General features: G+C 60.1%; 3 protein-coding genes across 5 annotated transcripts; 2 read left to right on the forward strand and 1 right to left on the reverse strand.

Annotated features, from left to right (window-relative positions):
* Positions 1 to 703: 703 nt before the first annotated feature.
* On the forward strand, positions 704 to 10,237 carry ALAD (aminolevulinate dehydratase). Of its 3 annotated transcripts, none has more exons than XM_086858625.1 (12): positions 704 to 785; positions 4,156 to 4,297; positions 4,425 to 4,475; positions 5,112 to 5,208; positions 5,546 to 5,681; positions 6,099 to 6,182; positions 6,353 to 6,441; positions 6,695 to 6,750; positions 7,423 to 7,510; positions 8,216 to 8,302; positions 8,396 to 8,525; positions 8,711 to 10,237. In XM_086858625.1, the coding sequence occupies exons 2-12, from the start codon at positions 4,185 to 4,187 to the stop codon at positions 8,782 to 8,784; spliced, it is 1,005 nt and encodes a 334-aa protein (XP_086714751.1). In that variant the 5' UTR covers positions 704 to 785; positions 4,156 to 4,184; the 3' UTR covers positions 8,785 to 10,237. The 3 variants fall into 3 exon arrangements, with proteins under 3 accessions (XP_086714751.1, XP_086714753.1, XP_086714752.1); XM_086858627.1 differs by having other exon boundaries at positions 739 to 785; positions 8,396 to 8,565; positions 8,609 to 10,237; XM_086858626.1 differs by having other exon boundaries at positions 781 to 994.
* On the forward strand, positions 9,370 to 10,237 carry HDHD3 (haloacid dehalogenase like hydrolase domain containing 3). Its single transcript, XM_023938052.2, has one exon. The coding sequence runs from the start codon at positions 9,370 to 9,372 to the stop codon at positions 10,084 to 10,086; it is 717 nt and encodes a 238-aa protein (XP_023793820.1). The 3' UTR covers positions 10,087 to 10,237.
* A 1,271-nt stretch (positions 10,238 to 11,508) lies between these two features.
* On the reverse strand, positions 11,509 to 18,222 carry BSPRY (B-box and SPRY domain containing). The gene is made up of 6 exons (XM_086858624.1): positions 18,122 to 18,222; positions 17,395 to 17,493; positions 16,255 to 16,485; positions 14,834 to 14,859; positions 13,653 to 13,777; positions 11,509 to 12,123 (listed from the first exon to the last, which is right to left on the reverse strand). The coding sequence occupies exons 1-6, from the start codon at positions 18,143 to 18,145 to the stop codon at positions 11,597 to 11,599; spliced, it is 1,032 nt and encodes a 343-aa protein (XP_086714750.1). The 5' UTR covers positions 18,146 to 18,222; the 3' UTR covers positions 11,509 to 11,596.
* Between the last annotated feature and the right edge of the window lie 296 nt (positions 18,223 to 18,518).

Consider the following 18,518-nt stretch of genomic DNA (forward strand, 5'->3'; position numbering starts at 1 on the left):
TTGGTGTTCTTCTGTTTAGTTTTCTCTTGCCCCCTTCCCAATAGATCAATCTTGGTGCCATCGAGATTTACATTCCCTGATAACAGAAATGCAATAAATTCCTCCCCCCAGAGTTCTGGTCACTGCTATCTTCATCTGGATAAGAGAGTTTACAAAAGGAAAAAAAATGTCTCCAGCTCTCTTTTTCAGTCTTTGGGTTACACAAACAAAAGCAGTTTTTGTTTTAATGCTATGCCATAGCTTATCATACATGTATTATACCACTATTTCTAAGTTTCATTAATAACAGAAATAAAAACTATATTATGACAGATAAATTTCCTAATCTTATAATATTCATTATAATACTTGCGAAAAGCCAATAATATATATTATATATAAATATATATAATATATATAATATATTAATGATATGCATTTATAACACATCTCTCCATCTCAAGGCAAGGGCCTGGCAGACCCCAGCACCCAAAAGCCCGGCTCCAGGCGCCCCTACAGCTCCCCGGAACGGGACTGCTTGGCTCCAGCACCCCGAGGCCGTGCCCCAGGCGGGCTCATCCCTGATGCAGACCCCAAATCCCCCAAATCCCCCAAATCCCCCAAATCCCCCAAATCCCCCAATCCCCGCTCCGCCATCGCCCCCGTCCCCTCGCGCCGCCTTTCCCGCGCTCCGCCGCGCGAGACTTCCCGCCAGCCCCTCCGCGCGGGGCGGGGCTGAGCCCGTTGTGGGCGTGGTTATGCAAATCGCGGGGCACTGTCGCACGGCCGGGCGGACGCGGCGATCGGTGAGTGCCGGGACCGGGAGCGGGAGCGGGAACCGGAGCGGGAACGGGCTGGGATCGGGCACCGCAGCTGGGCCGGGCGTTCGCCCCCGCTCCGGTCCCCACCTCGGCCCTTGCCGGGCTGCCAGGGAATGGCTCCAGCGACAGGGCCCGGCCGCGCTTGGGTGCAGGCAGGAAGGGAAGCCCCGGGTACCGCAGCGAGGACAACCCAGGCTTTGCTTAGTTTTGCTCGGTTTTTGCTCCCTTTTTGCTCGGTAACCGTGGCAACGGCGGGGGACGCACCGAGCAGCGTGTGATGCTCGGAGCTGGCGTCGGTCCCGGGCTCCCGCTCGTCCCGGGGTGTAATTCCAGACCCCTGAGCATCCCCGTTCCCATCCTGGAGCGGGACACCTGCCCTTACATTTGACCTTCATAGGTAGCTCTTAATTAACCCTGTAATAGCTTGGCCTTCCTTAATTAACCCTCGGCTCCCTTGTCTGCCTGCGGATCTGCGCTACAGCACCGCGCTCCGTCCCCAGCTGGGATTTTGGGATCCTGCGAGTCCCTGGGATTCAGCTGAATAGCTGTGCTCGTGTCTGAGGCCACGCGTGTGTCCTCAACTGCTGGGACACCTCTGCTGCCAGGATGAGACGGGAGGGAGCGGACGGAGGCTGTCGGGAGCAGCGGCGGCTCCGGCTCCAGCCCGTGCCCGGGAACTGTCCCGCCGGTGCCGGTGCCGGTGCCGGTGCCGGTGCCGGTGCCGGGTTCTCCCCTTGGGAAGTCGCTTCCCGTGCCTCGAGAGCAGCCGGGCAGTGCCGCTGGCTGGGCACAGCTGCGGGCTCGGTCCCGGGGCGGAGGAGCAAAGGTGAAGCCTCTGCTGCCGACCTGTCCCTGAACTGCGCCGCTGTGCCCGGAGCTTTAGAACGACAGCTTTGGGCCTGGGTGTTGAGGAAAGGTCAATTTGCTGTGCCGGGAGCGCTGCGGGATGCCGGGGGAACAGCCCCAGCCCACTGCCCGCTCTTGCAGCCCTCGCTCCGCGTCCCTGCCCTCCTTCCCCCGTGTCCCCGGTGGTGCCACCCCCGTGTCCCCGGCTGTGCCGCCCCGGTGTCCCCGGCTGTGCCGCCCCGGTGTCCCCGGTGGTGCCGCCCCGGTGTCCCCGGCTGTGCCACCCCAGTGTCCCCGGCTGTGCCACCCCCGTGTCCCCGGCTGTGCCGCCCCGGTGTCCCCGGCTGTGCCACCCCCGTGTCCCCGGCTTGTCCTGGACGTGGGGCTGGGAAGGAGGACCCGGCCCAGCAGCCTGGGACCCGCCCGTCCCGCTCTTATCTTGGCACTGCAATCCCAGCCGGCCCCGTCTCCTCCTCGCTCCAGGGCGAGGTTTCTGGAGCTGTGGCCTCTATCTGTCCCATCCAGTCAGGTGCCACCCGGCCCCCTCCCCTCCCTCTGCTGGGATTAACTGTTTAAAGCATTTTTCGGATTCTCGAGGTGGGTTTTGTTCACTGAGCCCTTTGTTTGCCATTCCCTGGAGCCCTGCCTGGAGCTGCCAAGGTTCACCCCAGGGCTGTCCCCTTCCCTGGAGTAAGGACTGGGGCGGCAGCGCTCCAAGGGCTAAAAATGACTTGCCAAAGGATGCCATGACCCTGCCAGCGTGCTGTCAGCTGCTCTGCATCCCCCACAGGCACCACCTGATGTTTGTGTTCGGGGTTTTCATATGTGTAATCCTCTAACCAAGAGGGGCCCTTCCTCATCCTTGAGCAGAAATGATTCCTTGGGACATGAGAGGCTCCATTCCAGCCCTGAACACAATTCCCCTTTGTTCCAAGTGTCCCGTACACTGGGGTGCTCTGACAGAGTTTGGCTCCATATTGGAATATCTTAAAGGTTTTGAGCGTGTAAAAGAGGTGAAACACCTCATATTAAAGGTTTTCCTGATGAACTGAGCCAGCTCTGTTACTGGCTGGTGTCATGGGGGCCAGTGTAGAACTTTGTCCCCTGGATTCTGGGAGCTGTGCCTCCAGAGAGACTCTGATCCCACTCTGTTCTCTGGAGAGAGTTTGGATGCAGGCTGGGGGCCAGGGAGGTTTACTGCCTGGGAAATCCCTCCTGAGGTGGGACCAAGGCTGCTCCCCTGAGATGGATCCCATCCTCCTGCTGCTCCATCTCCCTAGGGAAGCTCTGCCCTGCCCAGGATACTCACAGGAATCCACCTCCACTTTCACAATCCCATCTCAGCTCTGCTCCTGCCCACCTCCCTCAGGCTCCAGCTCCCAAATATCCACGCTCTTCAGCAGGAACTCTGCTTTGTCTCCCAGGGCACCCGAGCTCCTCTGCACAGGGTGTTTGGGGGATGTGTGAGCAGCCAGAAGTCCTTGGAGCTGCTCTGCACAAACAGTCCCTTGTTGGGGTTGTGCAGCTGTTCCTCTGCACTGCAGCCAAACACCTCGTCCCAGGAGAGCTCCCTTCCCACGGCCATCACATCCACCAGCAACACGGTGGTGGGAATTAAGCCCTCCTGGAAATGGAATTCCTAATGGTCTGATCATAGAATTATTACTAGATCTGCTAGAGAATAAAGCACTGCTACAGAAGAGGCTTTAACCATGAGATAGCTAACAACTGATTTATGTGTGTTTTGTTATCTCTGAAATCACTTTTGCCCAACTCCACGGTTTTTATCCAGCAGTAATTGGCCACTGGAGTTGTTTCTGGAGTTAAAAATCACACAGAGCAGCTCTGTATCCTCTCCATACAAAAACGGTGTCACACAATTTCTCAGCACTAAGGAAAAGTAAAATGAATTAAGAATGACCCTCTTGGGGCTCAGGGAAAGGAGCCTGAGTGTCGCCGCTGAAGATGAACAGATCACACGGACACAGGTCGAGGTGTGGTGAAAAGAAGAGAAAGTTTATTTTTCCTCCCAGGATTTATAGGATTCTGCCCACGGCCAGGGATTGGAGGGTCAGGATAACACTTTCCCACTGCACTGGCCATGAGAGATGCCCATCACAAGACGTGGAACAGAAAGAATGTACACATATCTATGTTTACAGTTACTGTCCTGAGAAAGTCCTTAGAAAACCATGTCAGCAAGCTCAGAAGCTGAGTTTTCAGGGCGATACCTGAGGAGGGTGAACATGATTCTGCTGGGGGAGGTTGTCAGTGGCTGGAGATGGGGGTTTCATACACAGGACTGGGAGGTTTGTGGGGAGGAGTCACTGCCAGCCCTGTCAGTGGGAAGGGCTGTGCTGTCACTGCTGATGGGGTCCTGCAGCACCCCTGGGTGCTCGGGGCAGGTGGGGTGGAGCTGCCTGGGACAGGGTCAGTCCTGCAGTGTCTGCCAGCCCCTCCTCGCTTGTGCCAAGAGCAGCAGCTCACCGGGTTTGTTTTGGTGTTTCAGAGTCTCCTTCCCTGACAGCAGAGCCCACCATGCAGGCAGACTCTGTTCTCCACAGTGGCTACTTCCACCCCGTGCTGCGCTCCTGGCAGTGCACGGCCACCACCTTCGATGCCTCCAACCTCATCTACCCCATTTTTGTCACGTGAGTGAGCCCCAGCTCTCGGGTCCCTGAGCTCTTAAACAGGTTCAGAGCTCCTGTGGACAAGTCTGGGAGAGAGGCTTCCTTCTCACACCGAGTGCTCATGTCTCTGTCCCATCACCTCCCACAGTGACAGCCCTGATGCCGTGGAGCCAATTCCCAGCCTTCCTGGACAAGCCAGGTATGAATCCAGCCCCCAGCTGCTGCTGTGCCTTGTGTCTGGGGAGGGTTCATTTCTGCCCTGAGCATGAGCCAGGGGCAGGCTTCCAACCCTCTGGTTCCTGCTTTGGAGATCTCTGGGAATCAGGCAAAGTGGGAATGTTCATCCATTGAGGGAGTGGAGGGAATCATGCAGGGAATGCTGGAAAAGTGCTGGGAGGGACAGCAGCAGGCTCTGGCTCTGTCCCAGAGCAATCCCAGGTTGTGTGAGCTGGAAGTGAACAGCGTTTCCAGCAGCAGCCAGGAAACCTCTGCAAGGACATGGGATCTGGTTCTGCACTGGATCCCACTGGGCTGGCAGCTCCCCTCGGCATCTGCTGCCACATTAGCAGGGCTTTGGTGCTGGGAAAGTGGATCTGCAGCAGGGACACCAAGATAATGGATCCAAGGGCAGGGTATGCCCATCCCTCCAGAGCAGGGTCCATGCCGAGCAGATAGAGCTCCTGGAGCCCCGGATAAGGGCTCAGATTTTTCAGGAAACACTTCCCCTGTGCCTGCAGCCATGGCCTGGTGATGCTGGATTGCTCACAGGGCAGCAGCATCCCAGTCCCAGGGCAGCTCTGGGTGCCTGGCAGCTGCTTCCCTTTGCCCTGCTCAGGTACGGAGTGAACAAGCTGGAGGGGATGCTGCGGCCCCTTGTCGAAGATGGCCTCAAGTGTGTGCTCATCTTTGGGGTGCCCAGCAAGGTCCACAAGGTCAGTGCATGTGTGGGGGGGTGCTGGGATAGCCACAGGGCTGTCAGAGCCATGTGGGGCTGGCTGGGGGTGGTCTCTGATCAAACAGGAGCAGTTCAGGGTCTCTGGCTGTGATACAGTGCACTCAGCACAGCAGATGGGGATGGGATATTGCAGGGACACCCAGAAAGTCCCCAGAGCTCTGCAGGTGGCCCCAAAACCTGCCCTAGCTGCCCATCACCCTTTTCCCTCAGTGGGGTCCCAGAGTTCAGGAAATGCTTCCTGGGCAGAGCTGCTGCCACGGAAGGGCCAGTGGGAAGTGTCAGCTGTGCATGCTGAGGTGTTTCTGTCCTCACAGGATGAGAGAGGCTCTGCTGCTGATGCCGAGGGCACTCCTGCCATCCAGGCCATCAGGAAGATCCGCTCCACCTTCCCGGAGCTGCTGATTGCCTGCGATGTCTGCCTGTGCCCCTACACCTCGCACGGGCACTGTGGTGAGCACGGCCCTGGGGCTGGCTGTGCTCTGGCCTTCTCCTGCCTCTGGGATTTGCCATTTTCTGCTGAGGGTCTGACCAGCTCCTGCTCCAAGACTCAGCTTCCCTGTACTGGTGTAGTTGAGCCTGGGTGACCTCTCCTGGGTTTTGACCACAGGGTGGGAGGCAGGGGTGGTTCAGACCCTCCCTCAGGCCCCCTGAGTCTGAGCACCCCTTTGTGTCCCCCATCTCTGCCTTCCCTTTCCTGGAGCACCCACATGCTGTGTCCAATCCACAGAGAGCTCCTGCTCCTTATCCCCCTCCCTCAACTCATCAAATTCCCCACTGCTGCTCTGAGCACCACAGCTTGTCCCCAGAGCCTGTGGGGACTGAGGCAGCAGCTGTCCCTCCCCTGTGTGACCCCGGTTTGTCTCCCAGGCATCCTGCGTGAGGACGGCACCATCCAGAACGAGCTCAGCTGCCAGCGGCTGGCAGAGGTGGCGCTGGCTTATGCCAAAGCAGGTGGGGAGCCCTGGGCAGTGGCAGCCCAGGCTGGCTCTCACAGAGCTGCCCCTCTGGCTTTGGGCAGCCCCAAAAGCAGACTCCAGCTGGGAGTGCTGCCCTGCCCTCCCCGCGCTGTTCCAGGCAGCTCCTGGTGCTTCCCGGCATCCCTGTCCCGTCTGTCCCTGCAGGCTGCCACATCGTGGCCCCCTCGGACATGATGGACGGGCGCATTGCAGCCATGAAACAGGCGCTGATCTCCAACGACCTGGGCAACAAGGTGAGGCAGGGACAGCCACAGGCACGAGCCACGTCCACGGGAGGCTGCGGCAAGCGGCAGAGGGGCAAACCCCCCTTGGCACCACGGGCATTGCCCTGGCCAGCACACACAGGAGGGGAATGTCCTTGGCTGGGGCCAGCCATGGTGAGGTGCCAGACCTCTGGCAGAGGGAGGATGAAGCTGTGGGAGCGAATCTCTCCCGTCCCAGCGCTGGGATGTGGCCCTGAGCTCACGGCCCCTCTCTGCCCTGCAGGTCTCAGTGATGAGCTACAGTGCCAAGTTTGCTTCGTGCTTCTACGGCCCCTTCAGGTGGGTCTGTCCCTCAGCCAGGTGTGCCCAGCTCGGCCAGGCTGGCTGGGAACGCATTCCCAGAAAGTTATTTGGGAAAGGAGCTTACCCAGAGCCTGGGCTGCACGTGGGGCCACACTGGTCACTTTGCAGCATCCTACTCCTACTTCTCCATGCAAAAAGGAGACAAGTGTACCTTAGCCAGGAGAGGCTGGCTGGCAGGAAAGTCACTGAAGGGTGATCTTTCATCCCAAGCCTTCACCTGCTCAGGTGCTGGTGGCAAGGCAGGCAGAGAGGGAGCTGCCTGCAGCTTTCAGGAGTCACAGGAGTCAGTGTTGCCCCACAGGGTGACTTCAGGGATGAGCCTCAGCTTAGTCAGCTGTTAGACCTTGTCCTAAGAAGAGCCTGACCTCAGCAGGGTATCCCTGAAGAACCGACCTTGGAAAGGGGCCTGGCACAATTTTACCCAGACTCTGGGCATGGGGAGGGCGGTGGGTGTTGAAACAGCTCCCAGGGCCAGCCTGGGCCTGCAGGACCTCCCAGAGCAATCCCTGCGTGCTGAACTGTGTCAGGAGCGGCCCCTTTTTCTGCCTCAGTGACTCAGATGCTTGTCCTGGCCTGTCTTTGTGTTTCTGAAGCTGTGTGAGGTGGGAGGCAGGGGTTCCTCACCCCCTGCCCTCTGCCCCTCTGCAGGGACGCGGCGCTGTCCAAACCTGCCTTTGGGGACCGGCGCTGCTACCAGCTGCCCCCGGGGGCACGGGGCCTGGCCATGCGTGCTGTGGTGAGTGTGGGGTGTAGGGACACCCTCAGTGGGGTGTGGGGGACACCCTCAGTGGGTGTGGGTTATGGCTGTGGGGTGTAGGGGACACTCTCAGTGGGGTGTGGGGGACACCCTCAGTGGGGTGTAAGGGACACTCTCAGTGGGGTGTAGGGGACACCCTCAGTGGGGTGTGGGGGACACCCTCAGTGGGGTGTAAGGGACACTCTCAGTGGGGTGTAGGGGACACTCTCAGTGGGGTGTAGGGGACACCCTCAGTGGGTGTGGGTTATGGCTGTGGGGTGTGGGGGACACCCTCAGTGGGGTGTGGGGGACACCCTCAGTGGGGTGTAGGGGACACCCTCAGTGGGTGTGGGTTATGGCTGTGGGGTGTAGGGGATACCCTCAGTGGGTGTGGGTTATGGCTGTGGGGTGTAGGGGATACCCTCAGTGGGGTGTGGGGGACACCCTCAGTGGGGTGTAGGGGACACCCTCAGTGGGTGTGGGGGACACCCTCAGTGGGGTGTAGGGGACACCCTCAGTGGGTGTGGGTTATGGCTGTGGGGTGTGGGGTGTGGGGGACACCCTCACACAGGGCCTGGGTGATCGCTCCCCGCAGGGCTCGGGGCGAGCAGGAGGTTGGGAGACAAATGGTGGCGGGTTCTGCCCTTCTGGCTCCGAACTCTGGGGAAACCAAGCTCTGTTCTCGGCCCCGCGCTGCCGCGGCAGGACCGGGACGTGCGGGAAGGTGCAGACATGCTGATGGTAAAGCCGGGGATGCCCTACCTGGACCTCGTGAGGGACGTGAAGGCTCGGGTGAGGACCTGCGTGGCAGGGAGGGCTCTGTGGGCTCTGTGTGCCGGGCAGCGGGGCTGTGCGGGCAGGGGACAGCGCTGACCGCTCCCGCAGCACCCCACACACCCGCTGGCCGTGTACCACGTCTCGGGGGAGTTCGCCATGCTGTGGCACGGGGCGCAGGCCGGAGCCTTCAGCCTGGAGGCGGCGGTGCAGGAGGCGATCACGGCCTTCAGGCGCGCAGGTGAGGCCGCGACCGCCGCGTCCTCCTCCCTGTCCCCCGAGTCCTCCTCCCTGTCCCCCGAGTCCTCCTCCCTATCCCCCGAGTCCTCCTCCCTGTCCCCCGAGTCCTCCTCCCTGTCCCCCGAGTCCTCCTCCCTGTCCCCCGAGTCCCCCCGGGGCTGGATCCAGCGTCTGCTCTCTCCGCAGGGGCCGACATCATCATCACCTACTTCACACCGCAGCTGCTGCGCTGGCTGCGGGAGGCGCCGGGCCGGCACTGAGCTGAGCGCGGCCATTGCGGCTGGGGAGGGTTCTCCGGGCGGGGAGGGAATCCCGGGATGGGAGGGAATTCCGGGAGGGGAGGGAATTCCGGGATGGGAGGGTTCTCCGGGATGGGAGGGTTCTCCGGAATGGGAGGGTTCTCCGGAGGGGCTGCGCTTCCGGGCAGCGGTGCAGGTGGGTCCGGGCACTGCCCGCAGCCCCCGGAGCTCGGCCCGGTGAGCGCCGCGACCGCTCCGGGACCCGCGGGGACACGGCGAGTCCGCACCTCGTTCCAGCGGTGCTCCCGCTCCGGACACCCCGGCCGTGCCCCGTCACCCTCCCCGGACACCCCGGCCGTGCCCCGTCACCCTCCCCGGATCCAGCCCCGGTAGCCCCGCTCGCCCCGTCTGCAGCCCCCACGTGGGGAGTGTCAGGGCCCCGGCCTGGCAGACTTTGCCCCTGGGACTCGGAGCAGGGTTTTCCCTCCGTGCTCCGTGTCCATGGGGCCCTGAGCCCCGCCGGGGCCCGCAGTGCTGTGCGGTGCCCGCAGCCCGGCGCTGTGGGCACGGCGGGGCTCGGCCGTGTCCCCGGCCGCTGCTGAGGCCATGCTCCGGCTGCGCCTGCTGACCTGGGATGTGAAGGACACTCTGCTGCGGCTGCGGCAGCCCGTGGGCCAGAGCTACGCGGCCGAGGCGCGGGCCCAGGGCCTGCAGGTGCAGCCCGAGGCTCTGGGGCGCTCCTTCCGTCAGGCGTACGGGGCCCAGAGCCGGCGCTTCCCCAACTACGGCCGCGGCCAGGGGCTCAGCTCCCGGCAGTGGTGGCTGGACGTGGTCAAACAGAGCTTCAGGCTCTCGGGCGTGCAGGACGAGGCAGCCCTGAGGAAGCTGGCGGAAAAGCTCTACCGCGATTACTGCAGCCCCCACACCTGGGAGCTGCTGCCCGGGGCCGCCGAGACCCTGAGCCGGTGTCGCCAGCTCGGCTTCTGCATGGGAGTCGTCTCCAACTTCGACAGCCGGCTGGAAGCCATCCTCTCGCAGTGCAAGCTGCGGCAGCACTTCCAGTTCGTGCTCACCTCCGAGGCCGCGGGTTTCGCCAAGCCGGACCGGAGGATCTTTGAGCAGGCGCTGCGGCTCGGCGGGGCCCGGCCCGAGCAGGCGGCTCACATCGGGGATGATTACAGCCGGGACTACCGGGCAGCCCGGGCTGCGGGCATGCACAGCTTCCTGCTGAGGGCTGCCGAGCACGGCCAGGGGCCGCGGGTGCCCCCCGAGCACCTCCTGCCCACGCTCGGCCACCTCCTGGCTCGCATCGAGAAGGAGTAGCTGCGGTTCGGAGGGGTTCGGAGCTGCTCCCGAGTGCTCAGCTGGCCTGACCTGCCATTTCTTGCTGCCTGGTGGGCAGGGAACAGCAGCAAGTCCAAGCTGCCTATGGAGCAGGAGGAATGTTCATGCAATAAAACATTTCTGATGCCCAGCAGTGGAGCAGATGTGTTTCATTGCTCTAAAAACACCACAGAAGGTCAGCTGTGGTGTCTTCCCATAACAGGGCTGGGATGGGGTCACTCCATCGGCTCATTCTGGTAGGAGATGGAGGCAGATACTGAGGTTTATCCCTTCTCAGTCACCCGGGGATAGGCTCAAGCATCCCCCAGAGCAAGTGATGGCCCTGTCCCAGGGAAGGTTTGCCCACACAGAAGCCCTGCCCGGGCCCTGCAGCCCCGGTGTACCCCAGCTGTGCCACCTCATGCCCCCCTTCCCAACAGTGGCAGGCAGGCAGGAGGTGCCTGCAGGTCTCCAGCTGTGGGCAAAACAGTCTGGAACTGGGCAATTTCACTTAATGAATTGCCAATTAACAAACTTGACCGATTTGGGTAGTGAGAAATAAAGATGACCCTTGAAAGATGATTTTAAACCCGTTTCTCTGGCTCAACTCCAAGCCTACACCTCTCCTTCCTCGCTGCCTGCTGCCATCAGGTCCCCTTGTTTGCACCACGTTACACTCAAACCCCACTCCCTTGGGGCACTCAGTTTTGGTTTCTTTCTGCTGCTCTTTGCATGTTCCCCTGCTTGGACATGGGCACAGCCCCTCGCAGCAGTGTCCCTGTCCCAGCAAGGTTCCCCACAGGGGACAGCCCCCTGCACTGTCCCTGCTCCTCCCCACAGCAGCTCCAGCTGTGCCCCTGTCAGGGAATCACAGAATCATTTAGGCTGGAAAAGGCCTTTAGGATCGAGTCCAACTGTTCTGCCAACACTGCCCAGGCCACCATTAAACCATGTCCTTGAGTGCCACATCCACAGTGGCTTTTAAGCCCCTTCGGGGATGGTGACTCCATCACTGTCTCAGGCAGCCTGTGACAGGGCCTGACCATCCTTTCAGTGAAGGAATTTTCCCCACTATCCAACCTAAACCTCTCCTGGCACAACTTGAAGGCGTTTCCTCCTGTCCTTTCGCTGTTGCTTGGAGCAGAGCCTGACCTCCCCTGGCTCCACCCTCCTGTCAAGGAGCTGTAGAGCACGGTATGTCCCTTTCCACCAGCCTCCTCCCTGCCATGTCTCCATCCATATCTCTCACTATTCCTCCTCTTTTCTCCAGCAGAGCGGAAAGCTGCCTTTGGTGGGGCAGAAATCAAACAATTCACCTAGGAGCAGCTGGCCCAGCCAGCCATTCCCAGACCCCTCACCCCAGCACGGGGTGTAGACTCCGGGAGGAGAGGAAAGCTGCAGAAAAGAGGCGAGGAACAGGTGTAGTGTGAAGGCAGGTGTTGTGTGACAGCCCCTGGACACAGGCCACAGCCCCCAGGCACTGCACAGAGCACGCACAGTCACACCCCGCTCACAGCACCAGCGAGATGCTCTGGTGTGCCACGGCAAAGACGGGGTAGACGGGCTCCAGGAAGGCCTGGTGGTGGGAGAAAAGGATGGCGCAGGAGTCGGGGTCGTAGAAGAGCAGCTCCCCCCCTGCAAAGTCCAGCAGGACCCCGATCTCTGCCGGGGCCTTGATCAGCTCCACGGGCTGGGGCTGCCCCGCGTGCAGGAACCGGAATTCTTTGTCGTAGCGTGAGAACACCCAGGAGGCAGCGTTGAAGCCCAGGCGGCCTTCGTTGGCAGAGCCCTTCCTGGGCACGGAGCTGTAGCAAACCCCCAGCTTGTAGGCACAGCTCTGCTCCACTCTGACCTTCCAGGCACAGACCCCCGAGTGGAAAGGTGCAGTGGCCAGAGCGTTGGGCCAGTGGTCAAACCGCTCGGGGCAGTCCGAGTCCACCTTTGCTTTCTTGGGGCTGAAGGTCAGGGTTCTCTTGTCTTCTGACAGGCTGAGGTGGGGGCTCAGGGTTTTCTCATCGATGTGAATCTCCTGTGAGCCTGCAAGAGAAGCCATGTGGTGAGCAGTGACTCAGTGGCCACCAGCTGAACCACCTGAGGAAGTCATGGCCATGAGGAACACAAGCACAAGCACCTTCTCCTGGGGCTCCTGGGGCCCCATCTGCTCCCCAGGGTGACAGTGCTGGGGGCTCAGGCTGGGTGCCACAGCAAGGCAGACTCACCAAAACCCAGACTCACCAGGAACCTCCACCTTGCACTAAAGGCCCTGCTCATCTTCCTCTGACCCTTGCCTGACTCCCCACAAAACAGAACTCAGCAGGTTTGGTTCACCCCACTTTTGGGAGAGATCCAAACGTGTCCTTTCCCACCCCCATGGTGGGTGAACAGGACCTGGCTGCTCCTCCCCCAGGCAGGGGAGCCAAGAGCCTGGCAAGACTGGGAGGGCTTCGTGCAGAAAACCTGCAAAGCCGGAAAAACAGGACTGGAGAAGGCCAGGCAGGGAAATCTCTTTCCTGTTACAGAGCCTCAGCTGTTGATTACCCACCCTGAAGTGCTGGGAGCTGTGCAAGGAGGTGGCACCAGAGCTGAGCATGGCTGTGACTGGATCTGGCTTTGCTGTGAAAGAAAAGGTGCCCAGCTGCACAAAGCCAGCCAGGAGCAGCCCAGGCTGGCCAGAGGGCACAGCACCCACCGTGGGTCTGCACCACTTCAAAATCACGGAATCACAGGACTATCAAGATTGGAAAAGACCTCTAAGACCACGGTGCCCTGGCTGCATGCTTCCTTCCCCCTGAGACCCCTCTGTGGGTCTGCAGGCTGTGGAATTGCACAAGTGTGTCCTTCAGGCTCTAAATTTGTGAAGCAGAGACGAGGCTGATGCCCAGTGGACTCACCTGCTCCTGAGGAGACCAAGTAACATCACAGCCGGAGGAAAAATGTCTTTCCTTGCTTAACACAGCCAGCAACAACCAGGTGAACCGGTCCCAGAGCCTGTCAGTGGCCTGGCAAATGCCTCCAGTGCAGCCTCAGCTGTACAGCCAGGAGCTGAGCCAGAGCACAAACACCTCTAGAGCCACCAGCTCCTGCACAGCCACAACCTCAGCTTGTGATCAGAACGCTGCTCCATCTACTCACAGCTCCCTGGTCACCACAGGGAACCCACAGATGAAATCAACCCCACAAAGTCCCCAGCAGCCCAGTGCTAGACGTTGTGAACAGATATTCCTGTGACAGAGATCCCCACAGCAGCATCAGCTTCACTGCTGTCACCCAGAGACCCAGGAAAGAGCAAAAGAAACCATAAAACGTTAAAGCCACAGAGCTGATAAAGCACACAATCCTTTCAAACTCCAGTTCTTCCCTGAGCCACAGCCTGCTTGGAGCCCCCAAGTCCACCTCCCACAGCTGCTGCTGCCTCCCTGAAAACAAACAGGGAACTGCTGGGAAAGCAGAGGGGCAGGACACAGTGTCAGGAAGTCTGGACACAGCACAAGGGTGTTTCTCTGGGAAAAACTTGAGTGAGAATGCAGGAATCCCTGGAGCGTGTGAGATCTGAGCAAGACACTGACCTGTGAGGCAGCAGAGCACAGCACAGGCCCACAGGCGATGCAGCAGTGGACTCTGAACACAGGTCTGATTAAAGTTTAACTTCAGGGACTCCTGTGGCTCCAAGATTCCCTCTGCCACCTCCGTCCTAGCAAAGGAAAACAGGAGTTGTTTCAAAACACAATGATTTATTGTGCTGGGGTGTTTAAAAGAGCACGAGGAGGTATGGTGGAGGTTAAAGATGAGCTCTGGCTGCAGAGACCACAGCAGGGCTGTCTGGGCCAGCTCTCACCCCGAGTGATACTTTCGGTTGGCTCTGCTTACAGTTCCTGGTGAAAGGGCTGCAGTGTTGTAAAACACATCCCAGCAGCCTGAGTCAACAGCTCCTCACTCAGCAGACACAGGGTAAATAAATGTGTCTGAGAGCAGCTGTCAGGGTACCAGGGGAGCACAATGAACAAACAGAGAATCAGATTCCCCTCCATTGCCAGAGCCCCACGGTCTGGGCACAGAGCAAGCCAGGACACCAGATTTCACCCAGCACAGAGCCAGGGGTTTGCTGGCTCCTGTGGGCCACAGGACATGCAGAACTCCTGGCTGTGAGGACAGGCTGTGGCACAGGCTGCTGGGGATGTGCTGTGGCACATTCTGTACTCTCCACAGGCACAAATACCCCCACAGTGCAGCCAGGGCCAGCACCCTCACAGCAGCCACAGAAATAAATTACTGAAATAAAACAAAATAGATTAAATAAAAACACAGCCACCAAGGTGCTTCCTCAGGGAGGGCAGCCCAGTGTCACTGTTAGGGCTGTTGGGGACACTGAGACCTGATCATGTCTCTCCCTGCCCGTGCAGAGCTGGGGAGATGCTGTGCCAGCCACTGCCTACATGGACCACAGACCATCCCACCTCCTGCCAACAGCCTGGCACAGGCCTGCTCCATCCCCCAGCAAACTCTGGGGTCTCCTAAGGAGCTGCAGTTCTCCCACGAGCATGGACTGCTGATCTGGGAAAGCACATGGAGCACCTCCAGCACAGCACATGGAGCAGAGACAAGAGCCCACGCCAGCATCTCTGTGCTCTGTCCTTGTCCACAACAAAAGCAGCACAAGGGACAAAAGAGGTGTCATGGGGTGCCTGAGTCACAGCACACAGCACAGTGTGGGGATGCAGGTGTGGAGCAGGAGCAGCCAGGTACTGACCTCTCGAAGATCTCTTGTTCTGCACGCTGGGGACAAGGAAAGAAAGAGTCATCACAGCTTAAATCCCCACAGAAGAAACCCCAAACACAGCAAACCCAGCACCCAGGGAGCAGTGTTCCCCTCCCTGACCCAGAGAAGCCACCCCTCACCCCAACACCAGCCCTGGGGAGAAGGGGGAGCACCCAACATCCATTTTCTTCTGCTGCAGCCTTTCCACTTCCCAACTCAGAAAATGAGTGGGAATGGCTGAAGGCAATACATTGCACGTGTGGCTGGGACACTGCATTCCCCACTGTCCCCACCCCACCCCACAGGAACAGCCTGTGCTCCCAGCAAACAACCCCAGGGCTTTCAGCAAAGGAGGGAGGCTGCAGAGCGACTAAGCCAAGAGTCAGGTGACCTCATAGCCAGTTCCAGTTGTTTCTGTACCTGCTGGGCTTGAGGCACTCTCAAGGTACAGCAAAGTGATAAGAAAATACCTGATCCCTGCTCAAATCCAAGCAATGCACTTTGCATGCCTTCAGCTTTCCTGTGGCATGGCATGTGTTGATTCCAGATAGGAATAAGTACTGACAACCCAAGGGGGAGAACATGTGAACCCCTAATTCCCTTCCAAAAGGAGAAACTGAGGGTGTGGCTGTTGTCTGTGACAGATGGATCCTGCTCTCCAACCTCTCCTCTTTATGGTGCAGCTACAGCCCAACACACCGAGGTGCTGGGGCAGGACACGAACTGCCTCTCCCACCAAAGGAACATCTGCCCTCTTTCTGTGGGATTGGGTCTGTTGTCCAAGATGAACTGCTTCCCTCCTCACAAATTTACACGTGGGAAGCAGAGGCTGAGCATGGTGGTGGCAAGGCAGAGGTCCTGCTCACATCTAAAATGAGAGGAATCACTTGGGTGAACCCAGATGATTCAATAACCAGAGAAGGAACTGAGCAAGGGGAAGCACCGGCTGCTTTGCACAGCAAATATCCCTAATGGGAGTATGCCAGGCAACACAGGGGACTTTCCAGAAGAGCTACAGGTGTTTTCAAGGGTCAGTTTTGATTAAAACTAGATATTAGAAAACGGGTGGCACAACTAACTGTTGTAAGAGCAGCTCACAACCCAGAGCTGTCCTGGCTGTCCAGCATAAGGGCAACTACAAGCCCAGAGCTTGGAGACCTGAACCTGGGTGGTTCTGGAGCTCATTGCAAGCAAAAACAGGATCAGGCAGAGCAGCTGCTCTAGGAACCACCAGGAAACCACAGGGGTTTATCAGGATCAGGTCAAGGAGGTTCCCTGAGCCAGACCTGCAAATGGATGTCCTGTCCACCTCTGCCTCCCTGCTGGCAGCACAGCAGCTGCTGAACACCGCATTTAAGCCCCATAACAAAAAGTGCAGCTCAGCTCTGGGCTGCCTGACTCACAGTACTCACCAGCAGGCCCTGGTCATCCAGGTTGGTGATCATGTCCACCAGGTAGGTGCGGAGGGCACCCAGCTTGTGCAGAGCCTCTGTCCAGTGCACCTGCTGGGTGAGGATGCTCTGGTGCGCCCGCTCCTCCTCGGCATGGACCCTCTCCAGCAGCTGCTGCTCCTCGTTCTCACAGGCCTTCCCCACGAGGAGCAGCCTCTGGATCACCAGCTCCCGCGCCGCGCTGGCCGCGCTCTGCCACGGCAAGGACACGGCAGGAGCATCAGCCCTGCTCCAGCCCCAAGAGGAGCCCCAGCTGCTTCTGCCGGCTCTCCTGCAGCTCAGCCATTAGTGCTACTCTGTTAACTGAGCCCAGGCCACGGCACCTGGCACCACGGCAGTCCCAAACCTCCCCAGTGCCTCCTCAGCAAGGCCCCCTGCCTCAGTGACAACCTGCAAGGGACCAGAGTCCTGTCCCTCAGCAAATCTCCAGATTCACTATTGGTGAGAAATAGGAGAACAGGCTGAGACAGCCAGGGGTGTTCAGTCTGAAAAAAAGATACCAGGGAGAACTTAGAACCTGAAGGGGCTCCAGGACAGCAGGAGGGGGACTTGGGACAAGAGCCTGGAGAGAGAGGTCAGGAGGGAATGATTTCCTGCTGCCAGAGGGTGGGGATGGATGGGGTATTGGGAAGAAATTTTCCCTGCAAGGGTGGTGAGGCCTTGCACAGGGTGCCCAGAGAAGCTGTGGCTGCCTCTGGATCCCTGAAAGTGTCTGAGGCCAGGCTGGATGGAACTTAGAGCAACCTGAGATAGTGGAAGGTGTCCCTGCCCATGGTAGAGGATTGGAACTGGGTGGCCTTTAAGGTTCCTTCCAACCCAAACCAGTCTGGGATTCTGTGATTCTATCTGACAGAATCATACCTGTCCTTTGTCCTCATTCTCAGAGACAGCAAGGAACAAATAAACCCAGGAATTCTAAGGCACTGATCCTAGTGAGATGCTTGACTGTTGTACGCTCACACCATTGTCTGTGCACATTTTTTAGGCAAATGAAGCAGAAATTGCAGCCACACCCTGGCACTCCATTTCCCCATCCCGAGCTGAGCATCCCTGCTGGGAATGGCGAGCAGGGAGCAGGCAGGGCCAGCCCCAGGGACTCACCAGGACTCCCTGGTCTTTGGCAGGCAGCACCTCATCCACGTGCCGGGCGATGGCCGCGCTCTGCAGCTGGAGCCGCTCACAGCGCTCCACCAGCTTGTTCTGGGACACGGAGCAGCGGGTGATGGACGGGACCCCGAACCCCCTGCACCACCCCACAGCCACACTCATCCTTTCCCGGCCCCCTGAACCACCCCACAGAGAGCCCTTCCCCAGCGGGGATCCCTGAACAGCCCCGCACCTGCCAGGAGCCCCTCGCAGAGCCCCCATCCCCATCCCTGGCTGGGCCCACACCCGCCAGGGGTTCCTTTAGTTCCCCCATGGGAACCACCCACGGACCCCACAACCTGCCAGGGACCCCCACGGACCCCACAACCTGCCAGGGACCCACACACACCCCCACACCCTGCCAGAGACCCCCACACACCCCCACGGACCCCACACCCTGCCAGGGACCCACACACACCCCCACACCCTGCCTGGGACCCACACACCCCGCCAGGGGTTGCTTTAGAGAACCCAGCTCCCCGTGGGAAGCACCCGCATGGCCCCGCACACCCCCACGGACCCCCACGGACCCCCACACACCCCCAGGGACGCTCATATCCAGCCAGCAGCCCTTCCACCCTCGAGCCAGCCCGGTCCCGCCGGAGCCCCCCAGCCCCGGCCGGGCTCCCCTCAGCCCCGGGCTCCCCTCAGCCCCGGGCTCCCCTCAGCTCCCGCCGCTCACCCTCAGCCGCTCGGCCCGGGCCATGCTGTGCCCGCACCTGCCGCGGGGGCGGCGGCCCCGCCCGGCCGCTCTCGGCGCTCCGGGCCCGGCTCCGCCCCGGGCCGGCCCCGCCGGGAGCCGGGAGCCGGGAACCGGCAGCGGCACGGGCGGGACGGCCCCGGGGCCGCTGAGTGCGCGGTGGGGCCGGGCCGGGCCGCGGGGCTGCCCCAGCGCAGGGACGCGGCTCTTCACAAACCTTTCTTCACAAACCTTTCCCCACACGGCACTGAGGGGCTCCCTGGGGATGCTCCCGTGGAGCCCCAGCACAGGGACAGCCCCAGCACAGGGACACGGGATGCTCCCATTTAACCCCACAGGGACACCCCCAGCCCCAGAGAGCTGAGGTCACACCCAGCTC

Source organism: Cyanistes caeruleus, chromosome 20 (genome assembly GCF_971803275.1).
Source record: "Cyanistes caeruleus chromosome 20, bCyaCae1.hap1.1, whole genome shotgun sequence".
Taxonomy (NCBI): Eukaryota; Metazoa; Chordata; class Aves; order Passeriformes; family Paridae; genus Cyanistes; species Cyanistes caeruleus.